This window comes from Sciurus vulgaris (assembly GCF_902686455.1).
Source record: "Sciurus vulgaris genome assembly, chromosome: 4".
NCBI lineage: Eukaryota > Metazoa > Chordata > Mammalia > Rodentia > Sciuridae > Sciurus > Sciurus vulgaris.
This window is the reverse complement of record NC_136464.1, coordinates 52721271-52744399: the sequence shown is the minus strand read 5'-3', so window position 1 is coordinate 52744399 and position 23129 is coordinate 52721271. Positions and strand designations below refer to the sequence as shown.

At 36.7% G+C, this 23129-nt stretch overlaps 1 protein-coding gene across 1 annotated transcript in view; it reads left to right on the top strand.

Moving 5' to 3' along the window:
* KAT6B (lysine acetyltransferase 6B) overlaps positions 1-23129 on the top strand; it is an 81724-nt gene that overhangs the window by 4857 nt on the left and 53738 nt on the right. Inside the window, exons 2-4 of the mRNA XM_079135921.1 lie at positions 12458-12566; positions 22569-22684; positions 22924-23005. Of these exons, the coding sequence (XP_078992047.1) occupies positions 22930-23005 (76 nt within the window). The 5' untranslated portion in view covers positions 12458-12566; positions 22569-22684; positions 22924-22929. The remainder of the gene's footprint in view (positions 1-12457; positions 12567-22568; positions 22685-22923; positions 23006-23129) is intronic.

The following is a 23129-nucleotide window of genomic DNA, read 5'->3' as shown; positions in this document are numbered from 1 at the left end:
CACCCTAGGAAGGGAACACGTGCTTGAGTGTTATGATTGACTTCAACTGAAGTAATCCCTGAAGGGAGTAACAGCTGAAAACTGATTTCCTATCACATTCTTACTAGCTGTGGCAATAGGTTTTTCACTGGAACAGGATCTGGTAATATATCACAGTGACAATTGTAATGGGTAAAAGATTTTAACAGATAAATAAAACTTATGTAAATGACCATTAAGAACATTAAAAATATGCCATCAAAGATAGGGAAATTAAAATAGAAAAGAGGCAGAACTACCTACTCTCTAGAATGGGTGAAATTAAAAAGACTGACAAATTCCAAGTGGGAGTATAAAATATTTTAAGCATTTTGGAAAACAATTTGACCATTTCTGCAAAAGTAAATATACATTTAACCATATGACCCAGCAGTAGAACTCCAGGTATTTACTTAAGAGAAATGAAAATATGTACACAAAAAGATCTTTACATGAACATATTTGCTTTATTAATATAGATCCAAAACTATAGAGTTCAAATGTCAAGAGATGAATGAAGAAAACAAATTTAGGATATGTATATAATAAGATACTGTGTGGCATTAAAAGGAATAAACTACTCATATGAAGCAACATGGATGAATCTTAAAAACATTGAGCACAGGCGGGGGATATAGCTTGGTTGGTAGAGTGTTTGCCTCGCAAGCACAAGGCCCTGGGTTTAAATCCCCAGCCGCGCACGCGCACACACACACACAGTTATAAAAACATTGAGCACAACGAATTCACAAAAAGAGTACATATTATCTGCTTTAATATAAAATTTTAGTATTGCTCATAATATTTCTCATTATTTTAATATCTTCAAAGTCTGTAATAAAATTTTCCCCTTATTTCCTGATATAGGTCATTTGCATTTTTGCATTTTCTTGATCAACCTACCTAGGCATCTCAGATAAGAATAAACATATATTATCTCCTTTATAACCCAACTGTTCCACTCCTTGGTATTTATGTGAGAGAAATGAAAACACATATAAACAGAAATTATTGTATAAGAATGTTCATAATGGTTTTATTCATTTGCCCCTAAAACTGAAAACACTAATCAACTCTAGGGGGAATAAATTAAATTTTGAATATTTACAATAAAATACTACTTAGTAACAATAATTACTGATATATGCAATAATATGGGTGAATTTCAGACCTTATGGAGAGTGAAAGAAGCTCTACTCAAAAGAATTCAGTGTCTCCCCCTATTTATACAAAGTTTCAGAACAGACCAAATCAAACTGTTATGGTTGGAATCAGAATAATGTTTGTGTGGCAAGTGGAGTTGGAAAGATTTCACTGAGAAGAAGCAAGAGAGCACTTTTAGGAGTTATAAAATATTTGCTATTGTGATGCAGGCATAGGTTGCAAATATGCATTTATTCAGAATTTACCAGAGTGAACACTTTATTATATGTAAATACACTGTAACTTTTTGTACTACAGTGTGAATATGCTTAGTGCCACTGAACTGTATATTCAGAAGTGCTTAATATGGTAAATTTTGTCTTTTGTGTTTTATCACAGTTGAAAAAATGTAAATGGTTGGATGTGTGAGTCCTACAGGGGCAAACATTTAAAGTACATATTTCCGGGGCTGGGGATATAGCTCAGTTGGTAGAGTGCTTGCCTCGCAAGCATAAGGCCCTGGGTTTGATCCCCAGCACCGCAAAAAAATTAAAAAAATAAAAATAAAAAATTTAATGGGGGCTGGGGTGATAGCTCAGTTGGTAGAGTGCTTGCCTTGTAAGCACAAGGCCATGAGTTCAATCCCCAGCACCATAAAAAAAAGTACATATTTCCCCCATAGCTGTGTGCTATTGTATAATCATTTCTTTCCTTATTTTTATGCTAAAGTAAGAACATAATTTAGAAAGTGATGATAAAGTACCAAGTATGAAAAATAATGTTACATTCATATTTTCAACAAATATTTACCAGAAATCTATAGTTCCTTATTATGGGTAGTACTTAATACAAACTAAATGAAGACCTCCTTCAAAGAGTTATCACATTATATTACTAAATCTTCAAAAATAATGACCATTCTTCTTTTTATATACCCTTAGTGGACTTTTGTACACTTAGAAACTTCTAGGAAATTGAACTTAAAAAATCCTTGCCCCGGGGTTAAAGCCTATCATGTCTGCTGTTTCTTTTTCTGGCTCTACTGTAGCTTGGTGAGGGGGAGGGTCTTAGATTTGTGCAGCTCCCACTAGCTGATGGTGATGCTGTGACTTCTGGGAGCAGTCTCTGAGATAATGTTCATGCTAGGGCCTAGGATGGTGCCTGGCCTAAAGCAACAGCGAACCTGGAGCTTTTATCACCAAAAAGGGTCTGAAGGGACAAATCTTCTGCAATACAGAACTAACACCAAAAAACAAGATCAGAGCTCTTAACTCTTAGGTAGTAGTTATCCAAACAATCCTCTTGTCTTCCTGCTTAGGAATATTGTAATTGAAAGTGTCAGAGGAACTGAGGAAAACGAAAGCCAAATAGGGGCATGGAAATTCTGTGTACCAGATGGTTTGTGTACCCACAGGGCAATTGAGAATTAAGTGTACGGAATGGAATTACATTTCTTTCATTGGTTCTGTGAAGATGAACCCTTGGAGTACCAATTATATTCTAGTTGGTGCACTTTGGGTGCTGAGTAAATATTAGTCACGAACCGAGTGGTGCATAAAACATCTCATTTGCCATGAAGATCTCTATGAATGTGGGGTATTGTCAGGGCTGGGGGTGGTGACAATAATATTTTTGAGAAAGGGACTAATGTGGCTTTTCTGCCTTGCTAATAATATCTACCTACCTATGTCTTACACTGGCATTCTACTTCCCATTTTGGATCTAATTAAAGTCAGTTGAGTTGAGCTCTATATCTCTGAGCAGTTACTGTAGGTTTCTCTTGGTGGGATTTGTGCTGAGAATGGCTACATTCAGTTCACATTATGCCTGGGCAGAGTTGTAGGCATGTATCTAGACTCAAATGGTGCCTTGGGGCAATCCACCGAAGCCAGCTGCCCTTACCTCTGGCTGATATGCAGCTCTCCTGAGCAGCATCCATCATTTGCCTTTTTTGCATGTTGGTGATAATGCCTGTGGTTTAGTCTCTCCATCACAACTCACTCTAGCCTTACCTGGGAAAAATCCCCAAGTCATGTAGATGAATTACAATGCAGAATTTTTACCAACAACAGTTCCCACTGAGTTTTTCAAAATTCAGCACCAGAGTTTTAAATTTTTCTTTTGTTTTTCTTGCCATCTTTAAGATAGAATATCTATTTATGTCCCTGTCAGTTTTTTTTCTTATCCTTAAAGAAATAATGATCTTAAAATTTGTACCTGCTTTAATAAAGGTCTTGAAACACTGAGAAAGATAACTTTATGATTTTTTTTACAAAAGGAACTGCTGAAGCTTTGTGATGCTTATGCAAGATGATTTTAAAATTCTCTTTTTCTAAATCTAAAGTATATTGCTAATATAAATGTAGAGTTAATATTTCAGATACTGTGACATGCTTACCAAAGAGAATAGTTTGTGAATTCTAAACAGAATTTCTGTAACCATGTGTTGAATTTCCAGCTTTGTTGAGTCAGACTTGATCCCTCTTACGGAGATAAATGCAATATCTGCAGTTTCTAATGGCAAGGGTGGAGGATAGACTTACAGATGTAATCTTAAAAGCCAAGTCCCTGTCCAGATAAGAAATTGAAGGCTCTAGGAAACATAATTCTTTCATTGTCTTTTTTTTTTTTTTTTTCAAAATTCACAGGAAAATCTATCAAAACAACAGCAACAAAAGCCAAAAAACAAATGAGATGCTATTGTTAAACACAGTGTGCAGGATTCAATTTGTTTCCGTCCAATAGAATCACTTTCCTTAATCAGCACTCTTGTAAATTGTACACCTGCCTAATTAGAACAAGTTCTAGACTTCAGGATACAGTGTGAGCATTTCAATTAAATTCACACATTTGATAGCTCTTGTGGCTGATATTCTTAGAAAGCCTGCTTCTCCTCCTTATTTCTTTCTGACTAGGCTTTTATTTCATGTTTCTGAATAAGACTTTGGTGATGGGAATTTACCAGTAGTAAGTGGTTATTGATATATTTTTGTTTGTTTCTAAATTATTTCTTTAAATGAAAAGAGAAGGGATATATTTTTCTGAATGTTTGTAGAAGTGCTTTTAAATTTTTTATTGGATTTTGTTTACTTATCGTTACTCTTCAAATACAGAGAATCCTCATCACTGTGACAAAGAGGCAAAATACAGCTGTCACATTCAAGATCTCCATACATTAAAAATAATAAATCCTTCTGCCCAGAGTAATACAGAAACTCAATCCACAGAGCCAGTGGGGATGGTATAGTGTTCCTTCACAGAACCAATTACCCACAGAGAAGTATAATGAGCAGGGGAGGTGATACAATGAAAATATATATAGCCAGAGAAAAATTATGGTAGAACTGTTGCCTGTGTAACGTCTTGTATTAAGCATATTTCCAGTTACCTTCTGGAAAAAAATTATTTAGTGTCTATTCAGGTTCAAATTCATGATGGAATTGCAAGAATTGACTTAAAATAAAGCAAAAGGTACATGAGTGTAGAAAAAAAAATAGTAGTGGGCATGTCATAAACAGAATTCTGTTCTGCCCTGAAGGGTCTGAAGTAGACCTGTGGTGCTCCAAGGGTGTGCTGGACACTGAACTTCCTTGCTGCGGAGGGGCTGCACCTCAGTTATTGCAGATGCCCACAGGAGCAAGATAAGGTTTGAAAAAAATAAGATGATTTATAGCCTCACAGGATGTCCCTACTTTTACAATTAGTGTATTTCCGAAGACTGTGTTTTTGTGTGTGTGTGTGTATTAAGTGGGTTGCTGTAAAGGAAAAGTCCTGAGTGTGCATGATCTGTATCCCAATTAAGAGTAGGCTTGATCTGTTCCTACAGACATCAGTTGAATAAGTGGGTTGAGTGGCAAGAAATGAAGTCTAGTTATTTATTAGGTAAATGTCAAATAGAATGCTGAAATGGTGAAAAAGGATGTTAGTTACTCTAAAAACGACAGGAACAGTTTTCAGCCTCTGTTGTGGTAATGCTGTCAATTATGGAGTTGTAGACAATAATTTATTAACCAGTAATAAAGCACAAAAGTTTGTATTTTCTCTTAAAAATAGAATAAATCGGTCTGGGTTTGTGGCTCAGTGGTAGAGCACTTGCCTAGACTGTGTGAGGCACTGGGTTCCATCCTAAGCACCACATATAAATAAGATAAAGGTCCACTGAGAACTAAAAAAAGTTAAAAAAAAAAAAATCTATGCTCACAGAATTGTGTTACTCCCATTGTAGTGTGTGTAATCATTTTATTCGATTTTTTTCTTCTCTTTTTCTGGTTTTACTTGTATTGTTTCTTGAGAGGGGAAGATGGTGGTAGGTAGGCTGAGAGTATCACCACAACTTGATGCTGGCAACTGGTCATGGCCCCAAATTAATTTTCAAGAGAACCTGTAATGATTACTTCAGAGCAAGCCCTAATAGTTTCAGATAATGTTTTGTTTTTTCTCCTCTTCCTCCACCTCCCTCTTCTCCTCCCTCTCCCTCCCTCCTCCTCCTCCTTTTTTTTTTTTTTTCTTTCTTTCATTGCTTGTGGTGCAAAGATAGAACCATGGACCTTCTGCATGCTAGGCATATACTCTTACTCTTCCTGGCTGATTTTTAAAATTTGGTCCTGACTTGTTAGATAATAAACATAAATGTCATTAAGTTTGCCAGAGTAAAAATAAATAAATCAGTTTACACAGTGATAGAACCTACCCTGCCATGCTTGCCATGTTTATAAAAGTCATTAAGGATATACATGAAAATAAATGATATTAGTCCATATTTTAGGACCTGTTGAATTGAAGAAACCACTTCCCAACCTCAAAACAGTTTGTTCATTTGATCAACAAATGTACTTTGAGGCTGGGCCTCAGCAATCAATAATCTCTACCCTGTTTAAGCGTACCCTTTAGTAAGAGAAAATAAATAAATAAATAAGTGGTACTTAATATGCCAGAGTGACCAGTGGTATGAAGAAAAATAAAGTGGTGGGGGCGGGACTGATTGTTATAATGTGTAAAAAGTGAAAGAAAAAGAAAACAAGGTTTATAGGTTCTCGTGGTGCCAGTGGAATACATTTTCACAGAGGATGGTCAGGAGCAGCCCCCATGATAAAGGGATACCTGAATCAAGCTCCAAAAGAAATGAGGGACGAACCATGGGCAAAGCAAAAGAGAGAAGGGCTTGGAGTCATGAAGCTTAGTGGCAATGTGACCCTAGGGGACATTTAACTTACTGTAAAACGGAGATAGAAGGAACTGCCAGGCCTTGTCCCACAGGATTTGTGTTCAGTACTAGTGAAACACGTAGGAAAAGCGTTGTGGTAAGCAGCGAGGCATCACCCAAACATGATTTCAGGACAGTATGAGAAAGGGGCACAGATTGAGGAGCTGTAGAAGAGTCTTAAAATAGCCCTTCCACAAAACTGAATTTGGAGCTCAAGTTTAGTTCTCCAATGATGACCATGATGACCTGTTTGTTACTTGGGGGTTATAGATTTATATTCATCTTTGCTTTTGTGGTATTAGTCATTTAAGATTTGTTTATACTTTTCTTCCTTTGACATCTGTTCTTTTGAGTTCTCCTTTTATTTAATAGCTACAGGGTTCTTGGCTCTCAGTTGAGGCATTTTCTACACTGTTCCTTGTACTCCGTATTAATTCATTCTTAAAAAAAAATACAAGGTTTTAGATTAATATTCATTACAGGAGTTTGGAGAATCAGTTATAGAGTAATTCTGAACTCCACAACAATCCATTTGTTAAGGATTGTTAACATTGCCAGCATTTATTAAGGGCTTGAAGTTATTTGTTTGGTCTTTTGTTTTTATAGCCAGAATGAATTTTGCAATAATTTTAACAATATTTGAATCAAACTTTATAATTTACAAGTACTTTTCACAGTCACTCACATTTGAACTTCTAGCAACCCCAGAGCTGGACAACATGAACACTATTTGTGCACTTTTATGATGAGGAAACCCAAGGATCAAGAGAGCAGAATTTAAATCCAGGTCTTTCCATGTTGCAAGTATGAATGAAAGATGCTGTATTGTTTCATTCTTAACACTTGGGATTACTAAAACAGTTTGTTAAACATTTAATAGTTTCAAGAAAGCTGCAGAGATTTCGGGCAGATCCATAAGGGATTAGGGAAAAGAGGGTTAATGTCCCTGATCATTGTGAACACAGAACATGAAAATGGTCTTCAAACCACCTTTTTGTCATTGTCAGGAAAAGGATGCAAGCTTGAATGCTTCAGGTTCTGCTCTAGCATATGAGCTTTCATTTACTTTTGTCCAGTTACTTAGACTAAGAAGCCTAATGAACTTTTTGTTTCCTTCTGAGCAGAAACAAAAGTAACCACTGACAAAAATAAAACTGCTGGAAAATGTATTGTTCTGGACTCCTCAGGAAAGGCTGAGGAGATCAGGAATCCCAAAAGCTCTTGGAATGTATTTATATGACTATAATAACAAATAAGAGCTAGAAAAGGATTTAGAGATTATTCAACCTTTGAGCCATTAAAATATTTGGTCTGGAAAGGACCTTTGAAGAGTCCCAGATCTTCTGTTTGAGTGTGGTGATTTTGTGCACTGTCACATCCTCACCATTCCCGTAAGGCCCATCCAACCTCTTTATGATCTTTTGATTACAGGGCCTGTTGCACCTCAAGAATAATCCAGTCTACAAATATTGTATTGTAATCTTGGCATATGCGATACCAACAACAGACAAAAAGAGGAATGATGATTGTCAGGGGTGGGAAAGGCAGAGTGGGGACTTAGTACTTAACAGTGCAGTGTCAGTTTAGGAAGATGGAAAATGTTCTGGAAGTGGCTCCTGGTGATATTTCTACAGCATTGTGATTGTACTTAATGAACTGAACTGTACTTTTAAAGTCAAATGGTAAATTTTGTTATAAATCACTTTGCAGCCTTTTGGTTAAGATCAAATGAAATCTTATGTTGTATATGTTTACCATAATTTTTTAAATAAAAATAAATGAAGGAGGATAAAAAAGGAATCATCAACCAGGCACAGTGGTGCATGTTGTAATCCGAGTGACTTGGGAGGCTGAGACAGGAGGATTCCACGTTCAAAGCCAGCTTGCTAATTTTGCGAGGCCCTAGCAAGTTAGCAAGACCCTGTGTCTAAATAAAAAATAAAAATGGCTGTGGATGTGGGTCAGTGGTTAAGCACCCATGGGTACAATCCCTGGCACACACATACACACAAAAGAAATCCTAGTGTTAGACAACTCTGTTGGAAAGTTTCTGTATGATAGATACCCTTGTTGGTTCAAGTTTCAGACTCTGGAGCCATGGAGAACAAATCTACCCCTTCTGCCTTAAGGAAGACACCCAGATTGCCCACTCCCAACAGTCTCTTAAGGCTTCACATTCTGGTTCCTTCACTAGGTCATAATGTTTTATTTTGTTATACACTGTTTTAATCATGATCAAGATAGAGCCCATGTTTTAATTGATGTGCCTTTTAAATCTCTCTTAACCTGTTGGTTCTTCTTTCATGTCTATATCTTGTATTCTTGCTTTTCCTTCTATTTTCTTTGTTGAAGAAACTGGGTCATTTGTCCTCTGGGGTCTTGGTACTGACATCTCCCTGCTCTATAGATTAATATGTTGTTCTGTCCTCTATTTTTCCTTTGACTTGGTAATTGGATTGAGGTACTTTATTTTACAAATGCTTATACTCCAACTATATAGTAATTCATTCTAGACCTCTTTTGAGAGCAGAGGGGTACTGCTTGTTCAACTCCCCAAGGTTTTGTTTGGAAAAGTGTAAACATGCAGAAAAGTTGAAGCCATAGTATACTCATATCCCCGTTACATAGATTTCACCTAACTTTAACATTTTGCCACATTTGCTTTCGTTCTCCTACTCTGAATACTTACATACATATGTAGGTTTTTCTTTTTCTTTTTTTTTTTTCCTCTGAATCATTTGAGAGTTAGACATCATGACACTTCTAAATATTTCATCACATATCTCCTAAGAACAAAGACATTGTCCTACAAAATCACAATATGCTCACTTAAGAGATTCTTCTATTTATCCCAGTAACATTCTTTAACATTCAGTGGCCATTTTTTAAAAATCCAGAATCCAATTAAGGATCCTATATTGTTTTTTGTTTATATCACTATAGTTTCCTAGATTGGTTCTGGTTCTGCCCTCTTTAGGTCTTATGTGATACTGACATTTTTTGAAGAGCGCAGGTAAGTTGTTGTACAGAATATCTCTCCATTTGAATTTACCTGATTGTTTCCTTATAATTAGATTAATCAAGAATAGTATATAGCAGTACTAGTCCTTCAAAGCAGTACTTGGAAGCACATGATGTCAGTTTGTTCCATATTGGTTTAGGAAGTGTTCACCAGGTTTCTCCATTGTGGAAGTACCTTTTCTCCATTGTAATTAATAATCTAATGTGATTATAGTAGTGATTGTCTTTTTAGTAGTTTTTAAAACATTCTCAATTCGTCATGGGAGAAATTGGAAGAGATTATGAATACTTTCATAATAGCTATTGTCACTGATAAATAATTGAAAGGTGTGGAGGGGAAGGTAGCAAAGGTAAGAAATGGACGGAGTGAGGGCAGACTTGAGAGTAGTCTGAGCTCTACATTTGAACCTGTGCACCATTTAGAAAAGTTACTTAACCTCTTTGACCCTCAGTTTTCTCTAAAATGGGAATAATGTACATACCCAGTTACAGTGATTAAAGGAGACTTTGTACAATGGGCCTGTAGCCTTGCTGCTGTCCCAGGGCCATTGCTTGGAAGAGGGGCAAGAGGGACTTCCAGAGCAGAGCATGCTTATTTTCATCTTTGGACCTATCTGTGAGTGTTCATTCTTAAAATTAGTTTAGAACATAGGGTACAGTCAGACATGTTCATGAGAAAATGTAATCAACAGGTTAGGTGCCTTCATAAGATTCCAAGAAAGGATTTAATTTGGAGATTTGGAGTTCCATTTTTAAACCTCTTAAATACCACTTGTCTATAGTGATTTGTATGGAATCAAATTGCTATTTATTCAGAACCCTTTCTGACTGTAGTCCATTTTACTTTATTACAAGGGAATTTTTTTTAAAACAGTTTATATGTAGTCTGATTGAGAATAGTGAATCATAATAATTCTGTGGCCCATTTACATGCATTACTGTAAAAGTTTCATTTCATGCAAGTGACAATTTTTTAAAGTTAATTAGACTCGGCTACACTGAGGTTAGCAAAAAGTGCTTTGAATTATCAATAATTCAGCAGGGCAGACATTTCTGTATAATGCAGTGGTTTTATGGAGTATTGTGAGATAGTTATCCTTAAAATAAATGGTTGTGAGCATCCACCAGTATGGTGGGGTTCACTTGAATGTAGCATAAAGCGATAGCATCTGTGCTTTCTGTGATTGGGCAGAGTGCAGGACATCAGTCTTTCTGGCCATGAACTACTAGCAACCTTTGTCCTTTGTGTTACCTTTAGTTAAAAACGAAAAATGAGCATGAATGCTGGCTGATGGCCATGACTCTCTTACAGCGAAAAATTCATCTGGGAAAGAAAAATGGGATTGCACATTTGGATTTGTTTCATTGCATGAATGATATGTGACATTTCGTAAATTATTTATCACTGCTAGGATGGCGGCAGTGGCTTGAACATTGTTCTATCAAATGAAAGCAAGAATCCCATTAGTACCAGGACTGTGTTTTAGCTAGAATCTATCAGGGGAATGTTGTCACTTTAAAACCAGATTGTTCTTTTAATTGCTATTTAAAGGAACAAAAGTGTTCCCAAGGTACTGCAGTTGAGCAGTTGCAAGTAATAACTATGGATCCATAATTATGCAGTGCTGATTATCTGGCATTTAAAAAACTGTGGCTGGAGTCAGTGACCAATTTGTTGTAGCTTGTCTTTTTTGGTTTCTCTAGTACAGAATGTTTTATGCTCTGCTTTTTAACTGAGGCTACAAAAATACATTTGCAAAGCTCCTTCAGAAAGCAAAGCCTTTGCATAATAAAAGAACAAATAAACTGAAAGTAAGGGCAGGATAATGAACACTCATATGGTAAGGTGAAATTAAAAGTCATAAAGAAATTAAAAGTCATATTAAAAGTTCTGTGAAGAATTGGTCATAAGGTAAATTCTTGATTTTCATGACATGTCACAAGGAACCAAGACATTTGTTGGAATCATTATAACTATTAGAAGTATTACTTTAGAGATGAGGTTAATTTTTTTTAAACAAAGTAGTATATACTATTTTATTCAGTTAACAAATGTATTTTGAGAGCTGACCGTGAACAAGGAGCAGTGTCTTATGTATTTGGACTGAATGGTTGAACAGATAAGCTTTGTTCTATGCTGATATATAGCTACAGGATTAAGTCTTGTTTTTGATTTACATTTAAAAACATTTGTAATTATGTTGGGTTTTCTTGCCCTGAATTTTTTGATTCATGAAATTCAAATATAAAGACATCATAGTAACATTCAGATGGCTAGCAGGCAACATGTGTGAATGCTTGAAATATGCAATAAAATTTTAGTTTTTATACAGTTTGGCTTTTCAAAATAATGTGACCAGATCTGTAGGCACAGCCAGCCATATTCATATGGATGGAAATACCATCCATGTGAATACATCCAGCATTGCTGGTAGTAGTAGATAACAATGGAGACACTAAAATGTATGTAGATTTATACATTGTTAAAAAGCAATTTCATAGTGAGAGTTAAGGGGTGCTGGGGGTTAGACAAATGTTTTGTTGTTTCTTTTATAAAGTGGGAATGTTCGAGATTGAGAATTTATCTCCTGTGTGTGCTCTAGTGTGCTGTGATTTCCTTTAGAAAATCTTGGTGCCAAAAAGGCCTTGTTAATGGTCTTTGATCTTCTGAAGTGAGTCACAGAATTTTAGTTCTTTATTCTCTTCTTAAATTCTTTATTCTCTGTTAATTTGTCAACTGAAAACATACCTACATTTTATGTTCAGTATTTAATATGTGAATTATAGTAACCTGCATTACAACATTTCATAAAGTGTAAATAACTAGGTGATATTTATGGACTGTAATGCTGATTTAGCTAAATAATTTGACCTAACTAGATGATATTCATGGATTATAACACTGAATAGATGAACCAGTTTATTATAGGCATATAGATTGTGGGAATGATTGAGATTTCAAATGAATCTTAAATAATGTTCATTCAGAAAGTTATACTTGAAGGACTTAGATTCTACTGGTTTAATAAAAATGACAAGTAACCTAGCATTTTCATTTTAATTTTGTCATAGCCCCGAGCCGATCCCATTCCAATATGTAGCTTCTGTTTGGGGACTAAAGAATCAAATCGTGAAAAGAAGCCAGAAGAACTCCTGTCTTGTGCAGATTGTGGCAGTAGTGGTAAGTTATACTTTTTGTGGATTTTTTTGGTATGTGCTTTCATTTGGTTTTTATTTTGTGGTATTGGGGATTAAACCTAGGGGCACTCTACTCTGAGCTACTCCAACCCCATTTAATGTTTTTTATTTTGAGGCAGGGTCTCACCAAGTTGCCAAGGCTGGCCTCAAACTTAAGATCCTCCTACTTCAACCTCCGAAGTCAACGGGATTATAGGTGTATAATACTATACAATATAACTTGCACATGGAGCTTTTTCTATGTTTTATACAGTGACTTCCCAGTATTGTAGCTTCAGGACATTAATTTCTCTACCAAAACTGAATGGTATTTGTTAATTAAAGCACTTATTTGGTAGCAAAATATGTTTTAAATGTAGAAGGGAAAATGTGAGGATATTAGTAGTGATATTTTATGTAATAGATATTTTATGTAATACTACATATTAATATTATGCAGCTTCAATTTTATAACAGTATTGATAATTCAGTGTGGAGATATCTGTGCAGTAGATAAATTCAGGTTAGAGTTTTTGTTGTGGCTTTCTTTTTTGCAATGAGGTCTCACTGTAATACCTAGACTGGTCTTGAATTTATGGGCTCAAGTGATCCTCCTGTCTCATCCTCCCATGTAGCTGGACTATAGGTGCACCTATCTTAGGATAGAGAATTTTAAGCTTTCAAACTGAATGCAACTAGAAGCACTTTTGTTTTCTATAACCTGAAGTCTTAAGTGATATGGGAGTTGGAGTTTACACTGGTTCAGGTCATGAAACCAACTAGTAAAATGTAATATTACAACCCAGTTCTGCCCAACTCCAAATGAAAAGGACAGAATTCTGGAAACTATAACATTAGATTCAATAAATCATCAGGCATGTAGCCAGGCATGATGGCACCTGCCTATAATCCCAGTGAGTTTGAAGGCTGAGGCAGGACTATCTCAAGTTAGAGACCAGCCTCTCAATTTGATGAGACCCTGTCTGTGCATAAAATTAAAAAGGCTATGGATGCAGCTCAGTGGCAGAGTGCTTCCCTAGCATTCTTAAGGCCCTGGGGTCAAACACCTGTACTGCCAATAAACAACAAAAAACAAAAACAAGGAAACCCAAAAACATCAGACAAGAAAAAAATTCACATTGCCTCAAATAAGACAGGAAATAGATACTGTGTGCAGAAGGTAATGTTGAAATCAAGGATTTGTTGGATAGGAACACTGGGCTGTTGGCGAAGTATAGAAGCCCAGGTGCTGTCACGGTAGCTTTTACCTCTGCTTTTTTTTTCTCTCTCTAAGATTTTAAGTTATGCCTCTAGTTTTGTAATGAAAATTTAAAGGCAAATCGTGCTTAGATTTAAAAACTGTTTTATTACTCATTCTTCCTTCCTGTAAGCAGGTGTAATTGTGTTGCTTAGGTGAAAAATACACACATACTAACAGATAAAGTACTAGTTCTTAGTGGGTTTTTTTCTTTGTTGGTTTTTTGGTTTTGATGCTAGGGATTGAACTCTGGGCCTTGCACATGTTGAGCATGCACTTTACCCCTGGACCACACCCTCAGCCCAGGATTTTAGAATATTAATCTTTTTGTGTTAATCTTTAAAACTTTTCCCCTAGATCTTACTGAAACTTTATTCTCAAATGTTATTTTAAAATTCATGAAAAAAAAAAATAAAATAAAATAAAATTCATGGCCAGGGGCCATGGGTGGTGGGGGTTACTCAGTGGTAAAGCCCTTGCTTAAGCATGTGCAAGGCCCTGGGTTAGATCCCAGCACCAAAAAACAAACACACACACACACACACACACACACACACATATAAATTCATGACCAAGTGTTTCTCTAGTTATAATCATCTTAAGAAATAGTAAACCTTGGTGAGGGTATAGCTCAATGGAAGTCCTGGGTTCAACCTCCAGCACCATTAAAAGCAAACACAAACAAAAAAAAACAACCTTCAAAACACTGAAGCATACTGTCACTCTCATTTAGGAAGTCTTATAGTGCAGTGGTTAAGAGGATACTCAAGAACTAACCACATACCAGTTCCTTCATATTGAGGTATTTAACTTCAGTTCCTCTAAGCTTCAGTTCCTCTTAAGAAATAGGGGATGATGGTAGCAACTACCTCTTGAATTTCATGTAAATTAAATGAGAGAACATGAGTAAATAATCTAACACAAAGTGTACAAGAACTGTGGTAAGTGTACTGTAAATGTCAGCCATTGTTATGATTTGGCATGTTTGATATTGTTGTTCTTGATTGTTACAAGTAATTTAAAATCTTATCACCATTTATAACAGCTGCTTGATTGTTGGGTAGAGGAAATATTCCACATTGAGAAATGAATGATTCTTATTCCTCATGTGAAGCTTTAACTTGATAGGTCCTTTGCGGTTCAGCAGCTTCTTGGACCTGATGTGGAGGGGAGAGCCTTTGAAATAAGACATTTCAAACCCAGCTTGAAAAATGCATTCCGACAGTCTTTTTGATGGACTTTACAGATTCATTAAAATTCTTTTACCTGGCCATGGTATCATGGATAATGACAAAAGGGCATGGAAACATTATCTATGTGTTCAGTTTAATAAATTTCAACCCCACAATCTCCCTATTCTATGCTGGTGAGGTAGTGCCTCACTCAGTTCTAACTCTGTAGTTACCTTTTGGATTTTCTCATGAGGCTTGTTCTGAATGAATTATTCTTTTTTGTAACTGCCTGATCAATTCCGTGGTATTCACTTATCTAGGGGTTTACCGGTTGTGATTTTTAAGGTGGTATTTAAAAAAATACACTTCACTGTCTTATTTTCTTGATGTCTGTTTATCTGCGTACCTACACAGATTACAGACGTACTTAAATGTGGGAAGAAAATTTCCCTTCATGTATTTCCTTACCTCTGGTGATTCGCTTACTTGAGCAGGTAAGCATCCGAGATCATTATCTTCTCAATTATAACTTCAGGGCCTTCTTTACAGGGTATCAAGGTGTAATTCTAAACACTAGATCCCAGACTTTCTGATGTAATCAATCTCCTTTTGTCTTTCGTGGGCTGAAGACCTGCCAAGGGGAGGTCTAATCTCTTTTACACTTTGAGGTCACTAAAAATTCCTTTCTTCTGAGGCTTCTTAGTTTTCGTTCATACTTTTTCAGGATAAAGCTACAGGTGTGTCAGTAGTGCAGTGTTATGCTTTCTCAATAATTCCTCCTGTTTTCCTTTTAACAAATGGAGACAAGTGGATTGAGGATACTGTCACAGAAGGTTTCTGTATCCGAAGTCATGTTAGTCTCTCCCTCTGCCTTCAGGTAGAGAGAGCCAGAGGCTGTGGAGTCCAGGTATGGGTCATGGCAGAAATCCAAGCCCCAGGGTCATGATATCTGTTTGTGCAGGACAGAGGTTGCCTCAGAGTGCCTCTCTGGTCTCTGCAGTGGAATCCAGCTCTCACTTGGAGATTCACTGCATCTTCTTGTGTGTGCTGTGCCAGCCTGGATTTGGCTACGTTAGTGAGAAAAAACTTTTGTTCCTTAGTGAAATGCTTCATACACATTTACTTCATATGGAATATCAGATGAGTGAACTTTGTTGTTTGTTCCTCTTTAAATTGAAGGGTCAAAATAAAATATGGTTCATTTTAGAGAGTTTGGGGATTCTTGTAGTTTTATCATTTTGTTAAGAACAAAGAGAACAGAATATGATACACCACTTGCCTCAGCAGTGCCCTCTGATAACAGTGGAAGCCCCTTCATCACAGTCTAGTTCAGCATCTCAAGTGGGATTTACAGATTGGTTGCCTACCCGCCCCCCATGTTGACCTTGTGAAAATGGTCACTTTCTCACACTTAGAACAATCCATTGGTTCAAAGATTAAATTGAGACCGTTGGTAATGATCAAAGGGATCCCTAACATAAGATGTTTATGTGAAAAAATACTCATAGTGGTATAAAACCAGAAAATATGGATGCAGTCCAAATGGAAGATCATTCTGAAATGTGTTTCCCATATGTGCCCGACCCTTTTTAGTCATCTCTGTCTGAAGTACCATTTGTATGATGTCACATTTAGACTGTGCTTAGATTTCAGAGATGTAATAAATGTTTCCTTCTAGTTACATCATAAAGTAAAGCCAGTTTGATATTTCTTTATTTTTAAGATGACTCTGTGATACAAATGGTCAGAATTTAACTATTTTTTTCTGATGAAATTTCTTTTTAAAAGAAATCATTCAAGTTTATGTGTAGCGAAAATGTGAGGGTGATAACACATAATTCAAGGAACCCCAAATGTGGGGTCCCCAACCAGGTGTTCCATTTGTCTTCTGCTGTTTGCTGGCCGTGAAACTGCAGTTTTCCTAATCTGTACAATGGGCAGAGTCCTATCTGTATCCTGCATCCACAGGGCTGTTGTGAGGATCCAATGAAATAATGATTTGAAGATTGTATTATGTTACATTGTATCAAGTATAAAACTTTAGTCAAATGTGAAGGATTATTCTAGCCACTAGTATGAATGTGGGAACCATCAGATAGTTTTCAGGTCTATGGAAATGTTGAGACTAGGAAGTGATTTTACTTGACTTTCATGGATCAGCCTACTTTGAAATTAACACTGTTATATTCTCTTTGCCTCATTAAGACCAAATTATCTTTAATTAGGTTCACATAATATTAGATATTATACCAAATGAAATTTTGTGTCTGCTGCTCAGATTGCTGGGTGGTTAAATCTTACTTACAGATGAGTTGTGTGCATGTGTGTTTTCAAATTAGCAAATCTAAGATAAGTGTACAGTTCAAAATTACAGCATCATACTAAGTGGAAGCTCATTGAAGCGGGAGGCAGAGAATAGGCTGCTGGGATGCAGCTGGGAAAGGGAGAAAAACTCCTTTTGTATAGTAAAGGAGGACAAGCCATGGGTAGGATGAGTCCATCCTTAGAAGAGCTGGAGTCTTTCCTGGGATTGTCTTTTTTTGTGTGTTAATCCTGGGAAAGGAAAACAACAACAACAACATAAAAAGCTTCCACGCATTCTGCTCCTAGAGGGAGCTGGTATGTACAGTCGATGGGAATATGGATATGTTTAAAAAGGAAAAAAAAAAAAAGGACATTGATTTCCTAAGGTCATTGTGTGGAAGTGGGCAGGGATTGGTTGATTAATCATCCATTTCACAGCGACTAGACACAGACTGAATCATTAAGTTGGAAAGGAGTCACTTTACTAGAAGGAATTCCAAAGAGGAGTAAATAAGGAGGGGAGGAGGAAGGTGAGCCCCCTTCTTACCCCATCCTGAAAAGCTCAAAGCAGGATTAACTACCCAAAGTGAGAAACAGGGAGCACTAATCTGCTTCTGGACTGTTATTTCATTAAAAGAGTGTTTGTCAGGGTTAACAGTGACCTCTAAGCAGCAAAATCTAATTAATGGGCACTTCTCAGTCTTTATCAAAATCTAATTGACGACTTTCAATCCACACCAGATACTCCTCTTATCCACATTTGACCTTGTTGAGAATATTTTCTTTTCCTGGAAAATGCTTTCATTGGGGAATAGGGGTATAGCTCAGCATCAGAGTGCAGAGTGCTGGATGGTTAAATCTTACTTCCAGATGTGTTGTGTGCATGTGTGTTTTCAAATTAGCAAACCTAAGTGTACAATTCAGTATTACAGCATTATACTAAGTGGAAGCTCACTGAAGGCCCTGGGTGCATCCCAGCACCAACAAAAAGAAAAAGAGGAAAAGAAAAGAAAAAAGGGAAAGGAAGGGAGAAAAGGAAGAAAAAGAATTAAATGTTCTCTTTGGCTTTTGTGTTGACACATTATCTGTTTTCTCTACTGCTTCTTTCCATGCCTTTTGCTAGCTCCTTGTCTTCTCTTTGTCCCCTACATGTTTCTTCAGAATTCTGTCTGTGGCTGTTTCTCACTTTGCCTCAGAGCCTTCCTGCGCTCTGAACCCTTTGTTACTTGCCTGCAGAATGTATCCACTTGTACATCCCATAGCTACCTCAAAGTTAATATCTGAAACGGCTCATTAACCTTGAGTTGCTGCTTCCACCCCAGAACAACAACCACAACAATAATAACAGAAATCCCAGCCTAGAAATAATGTCTTGCTTCTCCTCTAGGATTTATCATTTGAGCAAATGGGATACCATTAGCCACTCATTCAGTTGCACAGACTGAAATTCTGAAGTCACCCCCTTTCCTATTCTCTCATACCAAGGAATCATCAAAAGTACTTTGATTCTACATCCTGATGTATATCCTGCGTCTTAAATATATCCATGCATCTCCACTAGCCCCACTCAAGATCTGCTGTTACTAAAACCTAAATCTAATACTGACCATCTTTCTTCTCATTCATTTTTCATACTGCAGCCTAAGTTACCTTTTTAAATTATACATCTAATCATAGAATATTTCTATGGCTACCAATTACTGTTAGGAAAATTCCAAGTTTTTTCATATAGCCCCTCCCAAACTCTTCTCAGTTGGATTCCTGTCTACTGTCCCCCACACTACTATCCTCTTCATATTCTGCACTTTAATTATATTGATCAACTTTTCTGTCCTTGGTTGTACCATGTTCCTTGCTCCTCCTGTGCATGCCATCTTTCCCCAGCCCTGTCCCTTCTCTGTAGAATCCCATCTATTCCCACTCCTCCTTTGGTTAGGAAGCCCTTCCTCTACCCTCCTGCTAGGTTCTCCCATATCCCTAAGCCACACCATAGCCAGCCATTAGCACTAATTTTTGTTCAATGTCAGTCTTTCCTGCTAGACTATATGATCTGAAAGAGTGGGGACTGTGTGTGTCCTTTCTCTCCCTGTGTCTCCAGTTCTCATTAAATATTAGTTGAAGGAAGGATAGTTGGACACATAGATGGTCAGATAGCCTGTTCAAGGGGCTCAGTGTCTTTATCTTTATTAGTTTTCCATTGTTGCTCTTAGCAAATTACCATGTATTTACTGGTTTAAAACAACATGTTTATCATCTTAAATGTGTAGGGCAAAAGTCCAAGATGGAATTCACCAGATTACCATCAAAGTATCAGCAGGACAGTGCTCCTCTCTAAAGAGTGTATGGGAAGACACTGGTCCTTGCTCTTTTGGGTTGCTGTTTGTGAATGGAGAACCCCATCTTTTTAGATGAAAGCCCTTCTCAGCTTTTAACACCCCAGTCCTTGGCTTGTGGCCCCCATCCTTTGTCTGCAAAACCTGCCATGGAAGGTGGAGTCCCTCTCATGCTCCTCCTTTTTCATCTTGTCTGTCTAATCCAGCCAGAAAAGGTTCACTGCTCGTTCGTGTTCGTATGGTTAGTTAGACCTCAGATATTCTGGGATATTATTCCCATCTCACAGTCTGTACCCTTAATCACATCTGTAGTCACACCCTTTTGGCATGAAAGGTAATATATTTACATGTTATGGGGATTGAGTCATAGACCTCTTTCACAGCTCTTATTCTCTCTTCTACAGAACACGTTTTTTTCTTCCAGAGTACTTTCCAAAAATTATTTCTACTAGTTTATGGTTCTACTAGTACTTCTTTAATTTTAAACAGTAGTTCTTTGGTTTTGCTAGATAAAACTGTTGTTAAGCTCTGAATACTTAATGTGTTTGTATAAGAATGAATGAGTGAATGAATACTTACTGTGACTCTCAAATCCAATAAATTGCAAAACACAATAGTAAAACCAACTTCAGAAAGACAAACTACCATGAATTATGTCATGAGAGAGAATTAGAATTTTTGAGGAAATTGTCAAGTTTATGGAATAGCTAAATAGGAGGTAAGGAATTATATAGCATCATTTTCCTTTATTACTATACATTATATAATATATCAAGATTTAGTTATAGTCTTGTGTGTTATTTTGAAGTTGACAGTGAGAAAATCAAATGGAAGTGTTTCTTCATCCCTCAGCATCTTTTACAAAATCATAGAAATGTAGAGCTGGAAGGGATCTATGGCCAATTCTCTTGTGCTAAATAAAGGTAAGACTGCTGCTTAAAGGAAAGATGAGCTGAAGATTTTAGAATTTGATATGGTAGCTTAACTCTAGTAGAAGTTTGAGACATCACTAGAAAGCATTAAGAAGGAAAATATTTCTTGTTCTTGATTGAAAATGACTGAAATCCATGAATTTTCAAAATGTATAATTATTAAAAAGACTGTTTCATAGATATCCATGGGAATAAATAGTAAACTCTAAGATGATGTGAATTACCTTAGTTACTGAATATTAAGCTGCAAACTACAAAAGCAGACTTTAATGTAGAGAGATTCAGTGCATGAAATTGAGGTCATATGTGCCAGTGATGTATGACTTACAGGAAGTAATAAAAAATGGGGAGGAAAGAAATGGTATATGTTTAAGCTGATGGGACCCATATTAAGGTGGAATTTAAATTACTGTTCTTTAAAAGTTGGATTTTCAGTCCCCTTACTATATAAGGGTGAGGGGGAGGTTCTGATCAAAGTAGACCTCTCCTCTCCCCTTCATAGCATACTCTTTAAAACTTCAGGAGCAGGCTGTCTTTGTTTGCCATTCCTGAGCAGAGAGAAGTGATTGATACCATTTTTATATATTTAAACCTTTTTCTCCCATTCATTTGAATGACAGAAGGCCTTGTAAAAGAATGGTGTCAGAGGTTAAATGCATCTGCCTAGGTGTCTCTTCCTGCCTTTGAGGTCATAATCCTCTGACAGCATTTTATTTTCTCAACATCTTAAATACAGATGTTTGGACTTTTTTTTTTTTTTTAATTTGGGAATTGTGTGCTTTTATTAATAGTATTGATTGATTTTTGAATGTTTTTACTTCAAAAGGCCAAGTCTCCTGATGGGTGGAATTTTATGAAGCACCTGTTAAGTTTTAGGGAGGAGGACCTTTTTGGCAGCAACCCAAAATACATATTTAAACGTTGAGGCTGCCAAAGTCAGGAAATTATAAAACAGTTTTGAAATTGTGGAATCTGCTTTTTTTTTTTTTTTTTTTTTATTACCCCTCAGATTTCTTTTGCAACTTGGTTGTAAGTTCTTTCACATGGAATTTACTAATATTCTTACTATTTAAAGATCAGATTCAAAGAAATAGCTTCAACCTTGGATATCTCCTCTGGGTTATGTGATAAAAGTCCCTCAAATCTTAACCTAGGCTCACACCCCCTGCACTATGGGGAGCTGTCTCTCATGGGAGTCAGGCTCGCTGTTTTGCTTGTTAGGGTCTCTGGTTGCCCTTTGTGGACCCAGCAGTAAGACTTGGTGCATCCAGTGCTGCTAGGGAAAACGTGCCCAGACTGGGGTGGAAAAGCTCAGTGATCAGGAAAATGGTGGACATCTCCTGAGGATATCCTTCTTGGCTTGTTCCTTTTGACGTGAATCTGTCATCTTTTTGACTCTCAAATTCACTCTTTCTGCTCCTCCTTTCAGAATTTAAACTCAGTGATCCAGGAGCAACATGACATTAGCATATTCTTGGTCTGACCCAGCAATGGATGGTCTTTGTACACTATCGTATTTTTAAAATTTGTAATTATATTACATTGAGCATCTCCACTTGTTTTTTTAAAGCTTAACTGTGTTGTTTTAAGTTGTATGATCCCAACACACACACAGAGCAGTCGTTTGAACTTGGTTACCCCCTCCCAGTGCAATCAACCAGGACATATTTGTTAGACGGTGCTTGATGAAGGTGGTGTTCCAGGGATTTCACAGAAGATAAGAACACCAGCTGAGTACTCCTTGTGCTTAAGTTCTCAAAGACTTGTGGTTGAAACTGGTAAAATTTCTCTTAGGGGAACCAATTATATGTTCATTCTGTTACATTCTGGAACATACTGTGAAGGAAGGCAGAGAAAATCTATAAATCAGATTCTGACCTTTTTTTAATTTTCAAATTCCTAAGGTTCATTGGTTGGTCAGCAGCTATCTATTAAATATAGGGAATGAGAGTTTAAAAAATTCTAAGGCACCATTCCCATAAAGCAATTTGCTTTTTATTCTTTTAGGACACCCATCCTGTTTGAAATTTTGTCCTGAATTAACAACAAATGTAAAGGCCTTAAGGTGGCAGTGCATCGAATGCAAGACATGCAGTGCATGTAGAATCCAAGGCAAAAATGCAGTAAGTATGCTTGTCAATAGTTTGTCTCCAGGTAAATTAATTTTTAGTGTTAAGGTTTTTTTCCTCTTTTTAAAAAACAATGTTTCTTTTTAAAATTTTAAATACTTATGAGTCAAACCACAACTGGGAAGTTGGTGCTCCTTCATTATATTTTATTATTGTTAATCTGGCAACATAAGAATTTTTGGCATTTTACAGTTGGTTTTAGTCTCAATTAGCTCTAATATGTTATATTACAGGATAATATGCTTTTTTGTGACTCCTGTGATAGAGGATTCCATATGGAGTGCTGTGACCCACCACTTTCCAGAATGCCAAAAGGTGAACTTTTAAACCATGTTAAAAATGTATTTGATTACATACTTGTTAGCCTTGTCCTGATGTCTGGCATTTCAGAAGTATACAGGTTCCTTAAGCATTTTTCCATCCCTCCCACCCTCCAGAT